The 20,741-nt window shown below is 47.4% G+C and overlaps 1 protein-coding gene across 5 annotated transcripts in view; it reads right to left on the bottom strand.

The window, feature by feature from the left end:
- The window catches only part of LOC127568580 (ribosome-binding protein 1-like), a 103,992-nt gene that overhangs the window by 36,218 nt on the left and 47,033 nt on the right, over positions 1–20,741 (bottom strand). For 4 of the 5 annotated variants that reach the window (XM_052012498.1, XM_052012502.1, XM_052012501.1 and 1 more), the window contains exons 3-9: positions 15,842–15,999; positions 14,379–14,501; positions 12,303–12,455; positions 8,088–8,206; positions 5,875–6,028; positions 4,645–4,795; positions 2,093–2,280 (exon numbers count right to left, since the gene is read on the bottom strand). In XM_052012498.1, coding sequence (XP_051868458.1) covers positions 2,093–2,280; positions 4,645–4,795; positions 5,875–6,028; positions 8,088–8,206; positions 12,303–12,455; positions 14,379–14,501; positions 15,842–15,999 — 1,046 coding nt within the window. The remainder of the gene's footprint in view (positions 1–2,092; positions 2,281–4,644; positions 4,796–5,874; positions 6,029–8,087; positions 8,207–12,302; positions 12,456–14,378; positions 14,502–15,841; positions 16,000–20,741) is intronic. The other variant, XM_052012500.1, reaches the window with a different exon arrangement.

Raw genomic sequence — 20,741 nt, 5'->3', positions numbered from 1 at the left:
TTGCTTTACCCTTCATCGAGTCCTACGTGGTACCCTGGAAAGGCAACCTAACATCGTTCAGCGAATACTTGTACATCAACAGCATTACTCCTGAAGACTCTCACTGCTGTTTATTTTAAGCTGCATCTGGTGGAAGACTGGAACGAGCCAGGGAGAAGTAAAATGGCAGCGTATCTTTATAAGAGAATAGTGGGTTGGAGTATCATTGGTTGGCCGAGGATGGATAGTAGCGGGAGTGGCTGCAGCATGGATGGAAAGGATTATAAAGAATGTTCTTAAGGGGGAACATGCAGAACAGGAACAAAGAGTAGACAACAGCAACTCACAATCACCTGTTCAACAAATCACATGAGTAAGATTCACCTTTTGTACTTGTAGCCAGCTGTCATCATCGATAGGCAAGTCTTTGAATGGCAAATTCATGTCACCAGACCGCAGGTTGCATATACTTAAATGGTAAAACACAGGGCAGCACAGTGGCGCAGCTGGTAGAGCTGCTGCCTCACAGCTCCAGTGACTCGTGTCCAATCCTGATAACTAAACTCTGCTTCAGCAAACCAGTGCTCAACTCTTACGGGTAAAGACTGCATTAACTCACCCAGTCCTGGTGATGCCAGGCATTTATCGTCCCTTCGGTCTGAAGGAGTTTGACTATGGTGAATGGAGAGCCATTTCTAAAAGCTAGTACAGAGTGAAGGGCTGAATTTCTTCCCTCTGTGCTGTGATAGTCTTTAAGAATGTAAATAATGCAATCACAATAAGCTTTTTAGAACTAGCCTTGCATACGACGAAGGCAATCCATTCTCACCTCTCTCTAATTCATCAGTGCTCTTCTCAACCTTCTTCTCATCCTGGACTCCAAACAGGAATATTATCAAAGCCCTTCTTCCTTTTTGCGTTCAAATCAAAATTCATTACATCGCCCTCTATTAAGACCTTCTCTCGAATGGACTCACGAGACTTTGCCCTCTGCACTTACTAAGTCTCAATCTGTAATAATCTCACCTTAGAATCAATACCTCACTCTGGAGACTAAACCACAAAATCCAGGCTGACACTCCTGAACCACTACTGAGGGTGTGCTGCACTGTCAGAGGCACAGCATTTGGAAGGAAAGCTAACCCCAAAGTCTAGGTGGACGTGGAAGCTCAAGTGGCACACCTCGCCAATCGGAGGAGTTCCCTTCTGCTTTATCCAACAAGTACCCCCCACCCCACATCATTAAAACCTGCTGGTTATTATGTTTCTGGGAGATTGCTCTGTGCAAACTGACTGCCACCTTTCCCACTGTACAACAGAGGCTACATTTCAAAAAGGTACGTACAAATCAGGTGGCATTCACTACTTGATCCCTCGAACTTGCCCTGTCATTTTACATGAGCGTGGCCGATCTGATTAGAACTCAGCTCTGTACAGGCGACCTCCGCATTACAGCTGTTCAAGTAACGAATATTTCCCGACAGAATTCACAAATCACTATCCAACAATCTCAGATATGGAATAACATTCACCATCACAAAAATTATGTGAGAAATGTATAAATAAATAAATACAAAATGTATTTTTTTCACCTCGCAGGTGACACAGCTTCCATGATACAGGCCATTTTCTAGGAATGTAAACCCCCCATAACACAGGGGTCACCTGTATTCCCGTCTGCCACAGGTAACCTTTCACCACCCTCATACGTCAAGAATCTAACCACCTCCTCCTTAAAAATGTTCAAAGACTTTGCTTGTACTGCCCTTTGAGTGATCCAAAGACTCACCACCCTTAGAGGAATAATTGCACCTCATCTTTGCCTTAAAAGGATGGCCCTCTTGTTTTTAAAGTGACACTTTGTTTCCAGATTCTCCCACAAGAGGAAACAAGCTGCCCACATCCATCCTGCCAAGACCTCTCAGGATCTTGTTTGTTTCAATTAAGTCCTGTCTCACTCATTTAAAGTCCAGCAGACACAAGCCTAACCTATCCAACCTTTCCTTATAGACAGCCTAGCACTTCCATGTTGTTATGAGGAGTTTAGAGTGGCATTACTTTAGTTTAAAAATAAAGTGAGCTCCAATCCTGTAAAAATGTGGTGAGCCCTGACCTGTACTAGCTGGTCTTTCTCTGTCTCCTTGCTCTGGCCAGCCTCCAGCAGAGCCTCTATGGACTGGATCCTCTCCTCCAGTCGTCCTTTCTCAGAGTTGGCCTCTGTCAGCCGAGAATGCAGTTCCTCCAGTTCCTTTGCTTTGCTCTTCTGGTCTGCCTCGGCCAATGCCATTTTAGCCTGAAGATCTGCAGCCAGGTAGAGCAGGGAAAGCAGAGTATTAACGAGTGTTGTTGCAGGTCAAGTACAAGACAACCAATCAGGGTCGGAGCCTGGCAAAGGCCTCAACTCAGTGGTACCGGCCTCAGGTTTAAAATTCCCATCTTGTGCACTCCCCAATTCCCATTTAGGAGCAATAGGAAAGCTGGAATACTGTCCGTAAAGGAGGAGGTCAGAATCCTTTTCTACACCGTCAGATCACTGTACTGCCTTCCATGAGCAATTCTCCATCAATATCTCTAAAACAGTGTCAGCAGTGACTCAGGTAATAGCACTCTCCACTTTGGAATCCGTGGGTTCAAATCCCACTACAGAGCCTTAACCATGCAATCCAGGCTCGCACTCCAGTGCAGTGCTGAGGGAGTGCTGCACTGTTGGAGGCTCTGTCCCTCTGGAGAGGACCTGCCTGCTTTTTCGGGTGATTATAAAGTATCTCATTTGTTTTAAACAAATACTGGGAGTTCTCAGTGGTATCCTGGCCAGTATTTATCCCAAGGAAACACTTTAAGGAAACAATTAGCTGGCGAATTATAAGACCAGAAAATACTGGAGGTACTCAGCAGGTCAGGCAGCAACTGTGGAGAGAGAAACAGAGATAACATTCCAGGTCAATGATCTTTCATCAGAACTTGGAAAAATTGGAAATCTAACATAGAGAGTGGGGAGGGGTGGGGAGAACAAAGGGAATGTCTGGGATAGAATGAAGATGAAGAGAGATTGAATGACACAAGTGGTGTTGGTGCTGGCTGAGGGAGGGTGGGAAAGGTTTGCTAATTGCAGCTGAACTGCTTGTAAATAGCAACTCGCAAACAGGATCAGAGGAGAAGTGGGAAAAGTTATATAAAGCAATGCTGGAACCGTGAGATCGGAGATGCAGAAGCTGGAAATCTCTGATGTAGAAACACAGAATACTGGAAATACTCAGTGGGTCAGACAAAATCTGTGGAGAGAGAAATTAAGTTAAATATGTCTCCATTAAGTAAATGTTGCTAGTCGATGACTGTTCCACAGAAACTGGAGAGGCTGATATCCGAAATTAGCGTGGGGTCCCAAATGCTGCAATGTGCCTAGATGGAAGACGAGGTGCTGTTCTTTGACCTCACATTGGACATCGGAACAGTGCAGGAGGCCAAATACAGGGAGGTCAGAGTGGTAATGGGATGGGGAAGTGGCAGGCAACTGGATCATCCTTACGGACTGAACCGAGGTGTCCCGCAAAGTCATCACCCGATCTGAGTTTAGTTTCTCCAACGTAGAGGAGACCACATTGTGAACAGCGGATGCAGTACACGAGATTGGAAGTGTTAGTGAATGGCAGCATCATCTGGAAGGAGTGTTTGGGTCCCTGGATGGTGGGAAGGGAAGAGGTGAAAGGGCAGGTGGTGTATCTCCTGCTGTTGCCTGGGAAGGGGTGGTGAGAGAGGGGGGCAGTTGGTGGAGATGGAAGAGCAGACCATGGAGTTATCAATGGCCTTTGGAAGGCTGAAGGTGTTGGGGGGGGGGGGGGGGGGGGGGAGATGTCTGTAGAATTCCATAGCAGGTAGTGGAAATTATAGGGGATAAAACACGGAGTGTGGAGACTAGAGGGGTGGAAGGCGAGGACAAGGAAACCACGATCCTTCCTTTGGTTAGGGGAAGTATGGTCCAGGTAGATATAAGAGTGTGTGATTAATAGGTCACTAACTTATCCCAGAAATGGAGATGTCGAAGGAGGGAAGAGTTGGAAATTAGAGCAGGGTGGAAAGCAGTAGCAAGGGTGACAAAACCTTTGAGTTGAGTACAAGAACAGCACTGACAGAGTCATTGATTTCCAGCATTCTCTGATTTTATTTCAGATTTCCAGCCTCTACAGCATTTTATTTTTTTGATTGCTGGCCAATGTTAATGCTCGGGTCCGATCGTTTTGTGGACACCATCATGCTTTAGTAATCTTGCCACACCCCACCAAGGACATATAATCTCACAGGGGCGTGGTACTTAACACAGAGAGGGACTACTGCAGAGGGCCTGCATGGCTGAAGCATCACTTTCTCCCTTCGACGCCCCAACCTATATTGGGATAAAGGCCCACAGATCACCGAATTACAGGGAGTAGCCTTGCATCTGCAGGAAGCCAAGGCTTGGGGGGGGGGGGGGGGGGGGGGGGGGGGGAAGATGGGAAAGAGAGAGCCCCTGGACTGTGGGGACCGCCATAAGAGGAAGCAGATTTTCTGGGCCATTTGATGAAAGAATCCTTTCTTTGGTTGAGTCGGTTTCCATGAAGATGTCAGATTAAACAGTTCGCACCCCACACCCCACCAGACATTCAGTGCTTGCCTAGCTCACAGACTCACCGGTGTAACTGCTGAGGGTGGAGCGCTGTTCTCCCCGGGCTTTCTCTGTCTCCGTGAGCAGGGTGGCATAGCTGCTCTGGGACTTGCGGAGCTCCTCGCTGACATCGTCCAGTCGCTTCTGCAGCGCCGTCTCAGTTTCCTGCTGGTTCTGCTGCAGGGGCCAGCAAGACAGAGGACTTCAGTGAACCGGGAGGTGGGCCAGTGATGGTCGCAGCGGGCACCAGCAGTAGTGCAGGCAAGGCTGAGGCATGGTCATGGGTCCACGCCATTCACCTTTCCCAGCCCTTCTAGTAGGTGATGCCCCGTCCCCAGATCCCACCCCTTCCATTGCTCTCTGTTTTCAACCTCTGGACCCAGTGACCACAGATCTCTGGGGAATCCCACTGGCCAGCCAGTGCAGGGCTGCAGTATTCCCAGAGATGTGATCATGTGATATTTGGTCACATGGCAGCTGATTGTAATGGGACTCATGCAACACTTAATCCCGTGATTCCCAAACATGCGACAATCTCCAACACCTGGCTTATTATACAAGCAAAAACCAGATTTAAGGTAACCCTTTGACTAAAAGAAGCCCCACAGTTCAGCAGGAAGTTCAACTCTCAACCATGTGCATACCCACACAGCTCTCTACAAGGCCCGAATCCTAATGTCAACCCACAGCTCAGAGGTTCTTACCCTAACCTTCCAGAGAAGGCCTAACCCAAAGCTCTCTGAAAAGGCACAACCATACTGACCTCCCTCTCTCACTGCCATAATCCAAGCTCCTTGTGAAGCCCTCACCCCAACCCCACAGATCCCCAAGATTCTAATGCACCGCTTGCCCAATCCTAATCTCCCCAAAAACCCCGAACCCCATCCCACAGATCTCCAAGGTCCTAACCGTAAACTCCCCAAGAAGGTCAGGTGGTTCCAGTCCCCAGAGGGAAGTGCAGGATCTGCCAAAGTTTGTCGTAAACACAGTGCAACAGTGCACAACACAGACTGTGATTAAATCTCCCCTCCCCACCTTCTGCCCCAAAGAAAACAGCCCCAACCCTTGGTCTCTCCGCGTGACTAAACATCTCGACAACATCTTTGTAACTCTTATATTGGGGGAAGAACAGAAAAGAGTAATTCAGGGTGGAGGGGAGAAGGGGGAGGGAAAGAGAAGGAGGTGGCAGTCAAAGGTCACCAGTTGTCAGTGAAGGAGGAGGTGTGGGAACAGCTGGGTGCTCTGGCTTCACTTACCTGCATCTGGGCCAGCTGCTGCTCGTACTTGCTGACCTTGCCCTCCAGCACCTTCCTCTGTTGCTCGTCCTGCTGCAGGGACTCTGACTTCTCACCCAGCTCCTTGGTCAGCTTGGCACACTCCTGCCGCAACTTGGCTAGCTCGGCGTTCTGCCTGGGGCAAACGTGGATCAGATTCAGTAGCTGAGGGGAGGAACAGACCCAGGAGAAAACACAGCCACCATGGAAGGGGTTACAGGCTGACTGCCTCCAAGTTTGCTCTTCCTTTGAATGTTTTTTTTTGCATTAAGCATTGAAGGAATTCTTGCCTTGCAGAACCTTTGATTGGAATCGGGTTTCGGGATTATTCAGTCAGGGCTGTGCACTTACAGTTATAGAGTCATACAGCACTGTAACAGGCCCTTTAGCCCAACTCATCCATGCTGATCAAGATATCTATCTGAGCTAGTCCCATTTGCCCACGTTTGGCCCATATCCCTCTAAACACTTCCTATCCATGTACCTGTCCAAATGTATTTTAAATGTTGTTAAATCTTGCCTGGTCTGTGCAATACGACTTCAGTACCCAGCACTGTCTACAAACCAATAGTCATTTCACTCCCAAGTCACATTTGCCAACAGAACATGGATCTCAACAGCCTCCCACACTCCTGATACACCAGGCACACGTCGCACGTCACACTTTACGGGCACGGTGACACACTCGATATGCCGACAAGCAGGGACCTACACACAGACACACACACACCACATTTGGGAGAATAGAGTGGTCACACAAAGGTGGGGTTCAGTCACCCTCACACCCAATGACACACTCACACATCTGCCACGAGGGTGGCAGCCCCAGTGACTAGAGTCATTGGGTGCGATCTCAGGTTGGGGGTAAAGGGAAAGCCCACCCTAACCAGGCCGAGAATTGAGAGAAACTACTTGCTTACACACGACAGCGACCCAAGAAAACCAGAAACAGCAAATAATATTTCATATTTCCTTACCACATAGGGAAGACCATTTGGCCCAATGCGTCTATGCTGGCTCACAGAGCAATCCCATTCCCCGCTAATCTTCCCTGTAGCCTATTCTCCCCATATTCCCCTCAACTGCCTGCCGATTCTGCCACTCGCTCACACCCTTGGGGCAATTTACAGTGGACAATTAACCCACCTCCTCAGTCTTCCAGTGTCCAATTACTCCTGCAGTATTTTGGATAAATGTCCATTTTCCTGGTGTGGGGAGTGTTCATTCATTGCCCGCTATTGAGAAGTGACTTCATCGACCCTATAACCCGCCGGGCAGGACACCAGAGTTCAGAGTCAGTACACCGGGGGGTGTGGGACTGAAACCTTGGGGCAGGACAGCAGTCTCGCTCCCTAAACACATGTAAATAACCAGCTCGATATGTACTCAGCAGCTCAATGGTTACCCTGATCCACAACAGCTTTTCATTTCCAGCTCCTCTTTAAAGAACGACTCTCAAAACTGGCAGCATTTGCCTTGTCCACAACCTGCCATCCACACTTCGTCTGTCCCACTCCCCTCAGTGTACTCCCTCCCTTCATCAGTCTGTCCCTCCCTGGTTTACCACCTCAGTTTGTCCCCCCTCGGGTTTACTGTTCAGTCTTTCCTCCCTCCCGTTCCCCCGATTTACCACCTCAGACTGCCCCCTTACCTCCTAGTTTACCCCTTCAGTCTACCCTCACTCTGCTTTGCTTAATCCTGGTTTACCCACCCCCCCAATCAGTCTGTCTGCCCTCCTTCCCCCTGGTTTACCCCCTCAGTCTGCCCTCCTTCCCCCTGGTTTGCCCCCTCAGTCTGCCCTCCTCCCACTAGTTTACCCCCTCAGTCTGCCCTCCTTCCCCCTGGTTTGCCCCCTCAGTCTGCCCTCCCTCCCCCTGGTTTACCCCCTCAGTATGCCCTCCCTCCCCCTGGTTTACCCCCTCAGTATGCCCTCCCTCCCCCTGGTTTACCCCCTCAGTATGCCCTCCCTCCCCCTGGTTTACCCCCTCAGTCTGCCCCAACTCTCCCCGTTCTGCCCCCTTGCTCAGTAACTCCTCACACCGGAACCACTTCCCCTCGGTGACATCAGCTGCCAACCTCCCACATCCCAGTGACAGTGGATCTGATGCTGGGATATCCAAGCCAGTAACCGAGCAGCTGCCCCTCTCGGAGATCAGCAGAGGCCGGGGGCAGTGGATTACTGTGGCTGTCCTTACTTGCTCTCGGTCTGGCTTGTGGCCTGATTGAGGGCATCCCTTAGGATGGAGTTCTCCTGCTGCAGCCGAGCAATCTGTGCCGTGGGCCCGTTGTCCAGCTGCTCCTGGAGACCCCGGATCTGGAAGGGAAACATTTTATTCAAAGCTGGAAAATAAATGTTTTGATATAAAACAAGCTTGCATCCATCCAAGATGCCTTAAGTAGGATTTACACTCGAACACGACCTCAGATGCAGAGCGAGCACTTGCTGACTATCCATCGTGACTGCAAAATAATCCTCGTGACAAACCTGGGCAAAGTCCCCACATACTGTGGGGACAACCCATACATGTACACACTCCATTGTACCAGCTGTGACAGCAACTACACTGGCTCCCCCATTAACAACGCCTCAGATTGTTCACCCTTCTTTGCAAAGCCCTCCCTGTCCTTGCCTCTGCAACTTCCTCCAACCTCAGAACTCTCCCTGTATGCTGCAGTTCTCCACTTCACGTCTTTGGCACACTTCCATCGTTCCACCACTGGCCAGTTGCCTAAACCTCTCCACCTCTTTGCACCTTCATCCTCCTTCAAAATGCTGCTTGAAACCTATCTCATTGCCAAAGGGTCGGTCACCTGCCCTGTGTACCTGGTGTCCTATGCCAGTTGGTAACGCTCCTGTAAAACTCCTAGCAACATTTCACTTTGTTAAGGATGTTCTTCGCACAAGATAAAATTGGGCTGGGCTGTTTAAACTTGCCTTAATCTGCAGTAGAGCAATTTTTTTCTGGGTGTTTTGGTATCTATTAGGAAACCCAACTACTAACAGCCACCTCTCGCTCACCAGTATCCTCTAAAACCATACTACTCAGAGGCTCTACACTCAGCCTTCATTCTTTGTAATGAGTGAAGTCTGCAGATTCAAACATGGCCCCTGATGGGGCAGCTTTGACATGAAGGTCAAGGTCACAACTTTCTAGTCTCAGGACCACTCCTAGTTGCTGCTGACATCTACCACATCTCACAGTTTGCTGCTCACTGTTGCATCAGGGTTTATTGGTTTATTATTGTCACATGTATTGAGGTACAGTGAAAAACTTGTCTTGCATACTGTTCATTCATGTTATCTGAACTCTGAACTCAAGGAGAGTTCACCTACTTCCCCATCAGCCCACAGGAGCCTCTAGAATGGATAGGGCAATGTACCTGAATTGCATGTTTCCCTGCAGAGCTGCTATTCATAAATACCACTCGAGTTCCCTGCAGAGCGCCTGGCTATAGCCCTGGAGGTTTGCCATGATCCCCTTGTACAAGGTCCCTTTGAAAGCACACAGCCATATAGCACAGAAACAGGCCCTTCAGCCCACTGAGTCCATGCCGACCATCAACCATCCATTTATACAATCTACGTCTCCAGATTCCACCATTCACCTATATACTTAGGGGCATTTTACAGTTGCCAATTAACTTACTAACATGCACGTCATTTTGAGCTAATAGTATCTTTACCTTCTCTTGATTGTCATGGCACTTTCTGTTGCTGTTTTGTTTTACATAAGAGGATATATATTAATTTTTGAAATGTTTGCCATTGCCTGTTCACAGTCATACCTATTAATGTAGTTTCCCAGCCTACTATAGACAAATCTATACTTCGGGTCTTTGCAGCTTGCTTTATTCAGATTTAAGAACCTGGTTTCAGGTAGAACTAAATCACTTTCAATTTTTATCTAAAATTCGATCAGATTATGATCACTCTTCCCCAGAGGCCTCTTGATCACCAGATGATCAAGTCACCCTTGCTCACTGTACAATACTGGATTTAAAATACTTTGTTCCCTCTTTTGTTCTTCAACATACCAATCCGGGAAACCACAAACAGGGAACGTCTTAATGGAGCCAATATTCTCAGTGTTAGCACAGGGTTACCGAGGAAACCCAACAACACCGGTACAGGCAGGTTTAGACTGGCTGTTAAAAGGTGGCAAAGCAACTTCCAGCCTGCTACAGAAATGCAAGTTGCCGATATTAAGTTCTCCTCACATCTTAGCCGTGCTCTTTGGCAGGGTGTCCTTGTGGGGGCTTGTCTTGCAGTCACATCTTACCCTTTGGAACGGAAAGCCCAGCCATAAGTTTGTCTCGTCCCACAAGAGTTCTCCCTCAAGGTCGACTGAGCACACAGTGGCGGTGGAAATCGCGAAGGAGGCTCTGCCGGTTTTAGCTGTGGCCCAGCTGAAAGGGATCGTGAGGGAGGCAAGAACCCATGGTGTGGGGAGTGGGATGGGGAGGGGAAAAGTAAAGGGGATTAACAAATAGGGTCAACGATAGAGGAAGGAGAGAGGGTAAAAAATTAATCAGACTATTAGTATTTAGAGGGGGTTGGGGCTTAACAAACAATTATTATTCTTTCCCTGCCATCTCCACGATTTGTTGTCCCATACCAAGAGAATGATCAGACAGAAGATGGAAACCTCTCCAAGCTCCTCTTAGCTGTTCTGCAGGAATGTGACCTTAACCAGCTGAGAGGGTGGGGTGTTGGGGGTGTGGGGGGGAGGGGAGGGGTTGTCAGATTTACCCTGCCTTTTACGGATCAAGTTACATAAAGTTCTGCCTTGTTTCCCACTGCTTTCAGGTCTGGAAACTGCACATCAGGAGGCTCATGTTGTCCCTGGCCAAGTGGCGTGGACCGGTCTTGCCTTCCCCGGAGTACATCTGCCAATCTAACTGAGGGGTTGAAATGACTAAAGGTTACGACAGGATATTTCCTCCGCTGGGATAATACAGTAAAAGCTGGGACAACCTTAAAATTAGAACAAGGGAGAAAATGGGAAAAATAATTCTGCAGATGCCATAAATCCAAAATAAAACAGGAAATGCTGGAAACACTCAGCAGGTCAGGCAGCATCTGTGGACAGAGAATCAGTCAATGTTTCAGATTTCCTGTGGCTACAGTTTTTAAAAATGTTTTGGTTAATGTTTCAAGTTGAATACCTTATCAGAACATTAACTCTATTTGTCTCTCCACAGATGCTGACTGACCTGCTGAGTGTCTCCAGCATTTTCAGTTTTTATTTCCATTCTGGGAGAACTCCGTGAGAGCACTCCCTCATGTTTAGGGAGATCTGGAACTTCTTCCCCCATCAACCTACTGATGCTGGGGGTTCATGCAAAATATCAAAACCGAGATTGATGCATATTAGTTAGCCAAGGTTAATAAAGGAAATGGAACCCAAGGCAGGTGAACGGAGGCAAAGTGCAGATCACCCATGGTGGAGCAGGCTGAAGGGTTGAACAGCCACGTTCCTTATACTCCTCGATCTCTCTCAAGGCAAAGCTTCTCTCCAGTGACCTGCACCACCTCCAACAGAACACACTGGAGCAGAACTATCCACATTACTGTCCTGAAGGACACCAAACCAGATGACAATGGCTCCTTGAAAACCAAGAACAGGTGGAGTGTGAGACTGATCGTGGAGTTCGTATACTCAAAGTCTTGGGGGCACAAATAGCACTCAGCCCCGTGAGCAAAAGGCAGAAACCCTCAAAATCATCACTGACACTTGGGCACTGTCAGGTGGGCCATCAGATCAGGTTACTGCACTGACACAAACACGGGTGCACAACAATGGCCCTTCCTCTAGCCCTTGCATTTAAATTCATCAACCTTTACCTCTCTATCTTGGCAGGCAGAGGCAGGAAGTGCCCTCACACAGCAGGGTGACACTTCCAGTGTGAGCACGTTGTAGGCCCATGCCCTGGATCTGAATGTCTCCCTTTATAATTCATGACTTCCCCTGTATATTTTGTGGCTCCCTCCCACCTCTAGCACTAGTGCGGGGGGTGGGGTTGCTTCTGTATTGCCTCTGATGAGGGCCCACGATTCTGAACGATCACCTGACTGTGGGAGTACTGGGAGAATTCTGTGTCGTACTTGCCCATTTGGAATGGAGGGCATTTTTACGCCTAGCCCTGTGGAGCTCCACCCAGTGTGAAAACCGAACAACCTGCTCGAAAGGGAAAATAAACGGGCAACCTGACGCCAATGGCTACTTGTGGTTCCCCGTCTTGCTGGCTGCCTCCAGAGGATGCTGGTCTCCGAAGGTGTCTCCTTCAACCACTCAGAGGAGCGGCTGTCATGTGACATCCGGGACATGCACCCAATCGTAGCTGGAGTGTGCAGACACAGTGGGTGGGTGGGGGTGGGGGTGAGCACGGAGCTGGGATGAGGGTGGTACCTTAGCCTGCAGCTTCTGGGTCTCAGCCACGTGGTCCTGATAACTAGCCTGCATGCGGGTCTGCACGGCGTTTAGCTCCTCCTCCCTCATCGTCAGCTGCTCCTTCAGTTTGTTCTCGCTGGCACAGGCTTTGGCCTTCTCGGCTGCAAGCTCCTGGACGGAACAAGGGGGTACAGACATTAAAGGAAGGCAGACACTGTCTACCTGGCTCTCTCCTCCTCTCTCTCTAGTCTAGAATGTGGAAGGAAGATTTAAAATGTTGATTGTTTTGCAGAGCACAGCAACCAGTGAATGGGAGCTACTAACTAGTTATACAGTACGGATACAGGCTCTTCGGCTCAACTCATGCATGCTGACCAAGGTGCCTTCCTGAGCTAATCCCATTTGCTGCACATACCTCTAAACCTTCCCTGTAAGTGTACCTGTCTCAATGTCTTTACAACATTCTAATTGTACCCACCTCCACAACATCCTCTGGTGGCTCATTCCATATACTCACCACCTTCAGTGTGAAAAACTTTCCTCTCATGTCCCCTTGAAATCTTTTCCCTCTCACCCTCTCACTATATGCCCTCTAGCTTTAGACTCCCCTACTCTGGGGGGAAAAATAGACTGTGAACATCCATTTTAACTATGCCCTTTGTGATTTTATAAACCTTTATAAAGTTACCCCTCAGCCTCCTTCGCTCGGAAAACAGTCCCAGCCTATCCATTCTCTCCTTATAACTCAAGCCCTCCAGTCCCGGCAACTGTGAATCATTTCTGCACCCTCCCGAGCTTAATCATTCCCTTCCTATAGTATGGTGACCAGAACAGCACACAATACTTCAAGTGCAGTTTCACCAATGTCTTGCACAACTGTAAGGTGCAGTTTCGTTAATGATTTGTACAGCTGTATAAATATTACACTGGTAAATAACAATGTTATACCATCTGAAAAAAACACTTGATAACGGACTTCAGAGAAGTCACAGCACACAAGCAGTGGTGGAAGCTGATATAGTAACATTCGGCCCTCTGAAGTGAGGGCAGTGGCTATCTCCAGCAAGAAAGAGTCTAACCATCCACCTTTGACATTCAACAGCACTACCTTCACCAGGGTCCTGGGGACTACCATTGACAAGAAAGTCAACTGGACCAGACACATAAATACCATGGCTCCAGGAGGATGTCAGAGGCTGGGTATCCTGCAGCGACTGATTTACCTCCTGACATCCCTCAGCTTTTCTCTAGTGATGAATACTCTCTAGTGATGAATACTCTCCACTTGCCTGGATGAGTGCAATAACTTTCAAGAATCTCCACACCATGCAGAAAAAGCAGCTCCTAGACTGGCTCCCCATCCACCACCCTAAACACTCATTCCCTCCACCACTAGTGCACAGAGATTGCAGTGTGTATCAACTACAAAATTCACTGCAGTTATTCACCCGGGCTACTCTAACAGCACCTCCCAAACTACTAATGACAAGGGCAACTGGTGCATAGGAAGAACATCACCTGAGATTTCCCTCTGGGCTGTGCATCATCTCAATTTGGAAATATATTGCCAGTCTTTCATCACTGGATCTAAATCCTGGAACTCCCTCCTCAATAACACACTGGGAGTATCTGTGTTGAGTGTAATGAATAAATAAATAAAAATGCTTCCCTTAATAGAATAAGGAGTCTTCTGCAGAGATAGCTGGGAGAGAAAAAGAGGCAGGTGGTGCAGGGGGGAGGAGAGGGGTAAAGGGGAACGCAGAAATAAAAATGGAGGAGGGGAGGAGGAGGAAAGAAAAGGGGAACACGGAAATAAACTGGGGGAGGGGAGGGGGAGGGGGAATTAAACACACAAACAGTGAGAAAGCAAAAGGCAACGTCAGCACAGGGACATGTAGGGAGCAGATTTTACATCTGCCTTTTAAACATCTGATCAAAAATAATGGTAACATTGAAGCTTCTTTTAAAAATAAATCAGACCTCAAGTCAGTCCAATTGACAATAAGCATTCCTAAGTTGGAAAGAGCACTAGAGGTTTGCCTGGAACACGACATGGAATTAAGCACAGGTCCTAGGGCAGCCCCGCAGACTTACCTTGCTGACCTCCCGAAGCTTGCTCTTGGCTGCGCTGGAGTCCTCCTGTTCAGCCACAAGCTGCTTCTCCTTCTCCTCCAGCTGGCGCTTCAGGGCCGTCATTGGGTCTCCTTTCTGAGTGGCCTGGGAGCCACAGACCAAGGATTAAAACAAATCAGCAACATGGAGACCGCAAAGCATTCAACTCCCGCTGAGGAAAGCGGACACAAAGCTCAAGGTGACTTCATCAGTGCCATCAGTCCTGGGACAGCTAGGCTTTGGGATAGTCTGACTTGCAACTTGAGGAGGGTGCTCATACAATGTCATCAGGGCAACCATTTTTCAAGATACTCCAATTTTCTCAACAGGATCCCTCAAGCCTACTCTGCCATTCAATAAGATGGCTGATCCAACCTTGGCCTCAACACCACTTTCCCCTCTCTCCCTCTACCCCTTGATGCCCTTGTAGTTTAGATGCTCGTCAGTTTTTGCCTTGAATACATTCAATCATTCCACCTCCACAGGCTGTGAATCTTTCCAAGGGAGAGAATCCAAAAAAGGTTCACAACCTCACAAGAAATTCTTCCTCATTGTCTGAAATGGGCCACCCCTTATTCCAAAACTATACCCCCTAATTCTAGGTATGATGGTTGTTCTTGTTAAGCACATTGCAGTTTCAACCCTGCCTTAGTTGGTGGTCCCCTTGTATCCAAATCAGCTAGTCACGAGTTCAAGCCCCACTTCATAGACTTGAGCATACAACCCAGGACGTCTGAAGGAGAGCTGCTTTGTTGGAGGTGCTATCTTTCAGATGAAATGTTAAGATCAACCCAGAACAACCTTTCAGATGGAAACAATTCCAGGGCACTATTTTAATGAGTTTCTCCTGATGTCCAGGGACAATAATTAACCCTCAACCTACACCATCAGGTCATTGGACACACTGCTAACCAAGGGAGCCTGCAGAGTGCAAACTGGCAGGTTCATTACAACACGCATTACACTTCAAAACTTCTTCATCGGATGAGAAATCCTCTGCAAAGCCCCAGAGTAACAAGAGAAATGCAAGTCTCCTGTTTAATCAGAATATGTCCCATATTCTCCACTGATTCCTATCACCTGCAAATATTGGAACTGTTCACTTGCCCTAGAAGTGGGCATCTGATGGAGAAAGAAATGGACCCTCTCCTCCCTTAAAGTCACCACCCACCACTTGCCCAAGAGATGGAGGCAGGAATGGTCCTCGTCTACTCCAAGAACATCAATTCCAGCCCCTCAAAGTTTACCCTCACTGGACTCATTTTCTCCATACAGATCAGGAATCACACAGGGTCGAGTACCTCAGGAGTCGATACTGCGGCCTTCTTTTCATCATTCCACCGCCCCCCCCCCATCCCCCACCCACCACCACCCCATCAACACAACGAGAAAGAGGCCAAGTCCATGTTCAACGAGATGCTTGGCACCAACTGGCCGCAGCCTACCGTGTGCCAGGTGTCCTGCACAATGCCGGCCTTATCCATCAGGATCTCGATGAGTCGGTGGGCCTCACCCTCACTGAAATCCATGCTGCTCACTGTGGAAAGCAGGGTCTTGAAGGGAATGTAGAGAGGGCCGTCCAAGGAGTCAGCGGGAACTGTTACTGGGAAAGCAGATCAATCCACGGTTAGAACACTGGTTCTTCGGCAGTGTAGCACGCCTTCAGTAAGGAAGTCCAAATTCTGTGCTAAAGTCCTTTCTAAAGTAGAGATCATTAGTGTCAACAGCAGGTAGAGAGACAAACCAGAGAAGATGCAACATTTTGCATTTGGTACTGAGTTGTTAAATATGGGTCCTCCCCAGGTTACATAGAACATAGAACAATACAGCACAATACAGGCCCTTCGGCCCACCATGTTGTGCTGACCTTCAAACCACTCCTAAGACTATCTAACCCCTTCCTCCCATATATCCCTCTGCCTTACATTCCTCCATATGCTTATCTAACAATCTCTTGAACTTGACCAATGTATCAGCCTCCACCACCACCCCCGGCAGCGCATTCCATGCACCAACCACTCTCTGGGTTACGGCAGAGTTCTGTTCCTGTGAACCGTTCGTAGTTCGAACAATTCGCAAATTAGAAATGTGGCCATCCAGCAAAAGATGCCTGCAGCCCTGCAGCAGCCAGCAAATCCATCCCGTCGGTCTCCCAAATGCTTATTCACATACATGGGCTGTACGTAAGTCAAGCATTTGTAAGCAGAGGAGGACCTGTACTGTAGAAAAGTTCTGGGTATATACTGCAGCACTCAACGTTTGCAATAAGTGACCAAGGGATAAAACACAACTCCTGCCAGTACTGAACTCTTTGACCAGAACCAAGGTCAGTCTCCACCAAACTGAAATGTTTTTACAGGAATTTATTGAGCTTGTTCAGCAAAAAGCTCAATGCATACAAGAAACTATATTTCACCTCGGCGCCGGAAACATATCCCTGCCAAGCTGAGCTAAATCCAAGGGAGAAACCAACCACTGGGAGTTGAGTGTCACTTGCAGCACCTGACATAGTAATCAAGGGACAACCTTTTGTATCTGGCCAGTAAGAGAGCCACACAACTCCTAACAACCTCACTGCAACAGGCTACAGTCACACAATGTCTTCCACCCACCAAAATAGCCCTGACTACTTCCCAGGAGCCTAACTTGTGAAATATCTGACACCAAGCCAACTATACAGAGACATTAGGATCAACGTCCAAACGCCTGGTGAAGGAAGCAGGTAGTAGAGTAACACCTTCACTAATTCACTGCCTTCATTCAGTAAAAATAACGTGGTGTGTTTTGAAACCTATATGGCAAATATTCATCACATGGAGGCTACGTTGTGATCCTGAAACCAAGTGGTATGTTTTGCCATTAAAATGTCCATTACATTCAGATGCTCTGAAATAGGTTACGTACAAGACAGACTTTGACCTTTTATAGACATTTGGATGTTGGTTGTGGCTCAGTGGATACCATTCCAGACCTTTGGCTCAAAAGGTTGAGAATACCATCATTATTAAATCTGGACAGATAGTCAGTCCAGCGTCATCTTCCACTACTTAGATGTGTCAGGCAGTTATTAAAATGTCCCACTGCTTTGTGCAAAGAAGATCAGGGAGCTTTCACTAATCTATATGGATGCTTTAACCAACATCATTAAGAATATCCAACTATTACCTTGTTGGTGCTTAGGGAAGCCTGCTGTGTATAAATTTCTGTGCTGCATTCCCTACATTGCTGCAATGGTTGCACTCTAGTTTAAATTACTTAGCTGTAAAACATGTTGGAACATACTGAGGTTGTAAAAGGCATGCCATAATTAAAGTTGCTCCCTTCACTTAATGCAGCACATTGCCATACAGATGACTGAGTCTAATAGAAAGCCAATGAGATGTCTTTACCCAGTCTGGCCTACGTGTCACTCCAGCCCTCCAGTGACATGGTGACCTGAAGAGGCAAGGAAAGCTAATCCATGATGCCAAGTGATATTTTGAACACAAAACCAGGGAAGTTATGCCTTAGTTATACAGGCCACTGATGAGGCCACATCTGGAACGCTGTGTACAGTATTGGTCTCCTTATTTAAAGAAAGATGTTAATGCAATGGAGTGGGCTATCTTATGAGGTAGGCTTGCATCTGCTGGACTTTAAGAACGAGAGGGGCCTTGGTTAAAATATATCAGATCCTGAGGGGTTGCGACAAGGTGAATGCGGAGAGAATGTTTCTTCTTTTGGGAGAATCAAAAACCAGGGATCCCTGTTTCAAAACAGGGGGTGGGTCACTCTTTTAAGTCAAAGTTCAGTCAAGTTTTTTTATGTCAAAGGGCAGTGAGTCTTTGGAACACTCCTCCTCAAAAGCGTGGTGTGGAAGAAGCAGAGTATTGAAACAATATCACGGGAAGGCTGGTTAGGAACTCTAAGCAAGGGGGTGACAGGTTACCACAGAGAGATGGGTGGGCAGAGTTAAGACTGCAATTAAAATCAGCCACGAACTTATTGAATGGCTGGGCAGGCTCGAGGGGCTGAGTGGCCTACTCCTGCTCCCAATTCAAATGTCCATACATCCGCTTTACCAAACATTTAATTCCACAGTGGTATTAAAAAGGTAAAAAAAATTATCTTCTCGATTGAGTCGCCAGTACCGACATCCCATCAGCTGGTATGTGTGGGAATTGTGCCTTCCTTAAACTGTACAGGATCCAGTGCCAGGGAAGGTTGCTGAGGCAAACTCAATACTAACTTGCAAAAAGCAACTGGCTAACTACTCAAGGGCAAACAAAGTGCAGAGCAACAGGGATAGGGGTGGTGGGGTGGCATGTGCCTTGTAGCATAACCCTCACAATGGACTTCCAGGCTGAGATAATCACGTGATCAGCTGAATTTGTAGACTGCACCGTCGACTTCATCTGAACCAGGATCTTTTTGGTTGCTTTATCCCCAGGAGATGTGCTTCAGCTCTTCCAGTGCTGATTAAGCAGTTGTTTTCTTTGATTTGGCACCGTCTTGTGCACAGCTGTCAGCCAGATGTTTGGCTGTGCAAATGTGCTCCCTTATTAGCATAAGAGAGGCATCACGCCAGAAGGAATTAAACCTGCGCGCTGTCAGTAAAGTGACTGATGTGAGAACTGTCCTGGAATGTGACGCCATTTTATTACGTCTCAAGCAACAAGGCCAAAACCAAGTTAAAGTATAAATCAGCTCATTCCACAGAACAGACAAGAGCAACCTTCCCCAGATTAAATTCAGCAGAGCACAGCAGCCAGGTGAGTGAAGTTAACAGAATGTGTTCAACTGGGAATGCTGTTCTGAACACATTCCCCAACATCGACTACGATCTCCGTAACACTTGCGGCCGAATTTTAGCCCCAATTTTACACTGATGCCCAGTGCTCAGCACTATGATTCACTAGCGCTGCTAACACACATTGGACAGGACCTGGCCCATGCACACAGGGCAAGAGAAACCCCTCTGCCACTCAGCAATGCCCCTCCCCAAATCTACCCTCCTTCCTCACACGGCCACCAACCAGCTTTCCTTCATTAACTCACCAACGCCAATGTTAAAGCAGCGTTTATGATTCATCCTCTGAAATAGTCACTGAACAGGGCGGTTAGGAGTCACATACAGACCAGGCTGGGTGAGAACAGAATTCCTTCCCTAACGAGTGTTAATGAACCAGGTAGGTTTTTAAATGACAATCCAGTAGTTTCGTGATCACCAAACTAACCTTTAGTTGGAGATGTTCTTTCACTACTTGTGTGGTGGGATTCTAACTTATTCTTTGGGGCCAATGGTCTGATTGAAGTCCAGTAACCACGGATATTATAGTCCATCCAACCTCAACACTCAACCTACTCAGATCATTTCTCACACTGTCACCTAACAAGTCAGCCTTCCTCTCGTCCCTGCCCCTCCTTCGTCCCTATCCCTGCCTGAAAGTATCAGCCCTCCATCATTCAATGAGGTCCTGCCTGATCTTTTACCTCACACCACTTTCCTGCACTAACTCCACATCCCTTAATAGCTACAACAATCATTAATCTCTGCCTTGAGATACTCAGTGACCGAGTCTCCACAACCCACTGGGGTACAGAATTCCAATCATTCACTATGCTCTCGGTAAAGAAGTTTCTTTTCATCTCAGTCATGTACAGCCAACCCCTTATATTGACTTGATTATTTTGATGTTAAATCGAAGTACTCAAAGTACAAGGGCTGATGGTAGATCAGAGAATCGGGGAATCTTTCAGGAACCAGCATGGAAAGACTAAAAAGCTCATCAGAAGGGAGAAAACTGATTTTGAGAGATAACTTGTGCTTAATCTCAAAACAAGCAATAAGTGTTTCTATGGATATATAAAAAGGAAGAGAGTGGTATGTTAGTATGAGACTACTAGAGAATGAGGTTGGAGAATTAATATCTGGAAACAAGGAAATGGCAGAAATGTTAAACTGATTTTTTGCACTAATCTTCACCATGGACGACAGTGCAAATATCCCAAAGAAAGCACATGAGCTGGCTTCAAATAGTATGGAAGAAATCCCAGTCACAAGAGACACGGTATTAGAAAAACTCTGGGGACTAAAAGCAGACAAGTCACCAGGGTCCTGATGGTCTACACAGAGCAGTTTTAAAAGAAGTGGGTTCAGAGATAGTGGACCCATTGGTTGAAGTTTTTTCAAAACTCAGAGTTTCAGGAGGGTACCAGTGGATTGGAAAACAGTAAACGTGACTCCCATACTCAAGAAGGGAGGCAAATCACATTTGACAAATTTGCTCAAATTCTTTGAGATGTAAGAAGCAGAGTCGATAGAGGGGAACCTGTAGATGTAGTGTATTTAGATTTCGAAAAGGC

The sequence above is a fragment of the Pristis pectinata genome, chromosome 3 (assembly GCF_009764475.1).
Source record: "Pristis pectinata isolate sPriPec2 chromosome 3, sPriPec2.1.pri, whole genome shotgun sequence".
In the NCBI taxonomy this organism is placed as follows: Eukaryota; Metazoa; Chordata; class Chondrichthyes; order Rhinopristiformes; family Pristidae; genus Pristis; species Pristis pectinata.
The sequence above is the reverse complement of the archived record's forward strand: the minus strand, read 5'-3'. Positions and strand labels throughout refer to the sequence as shown.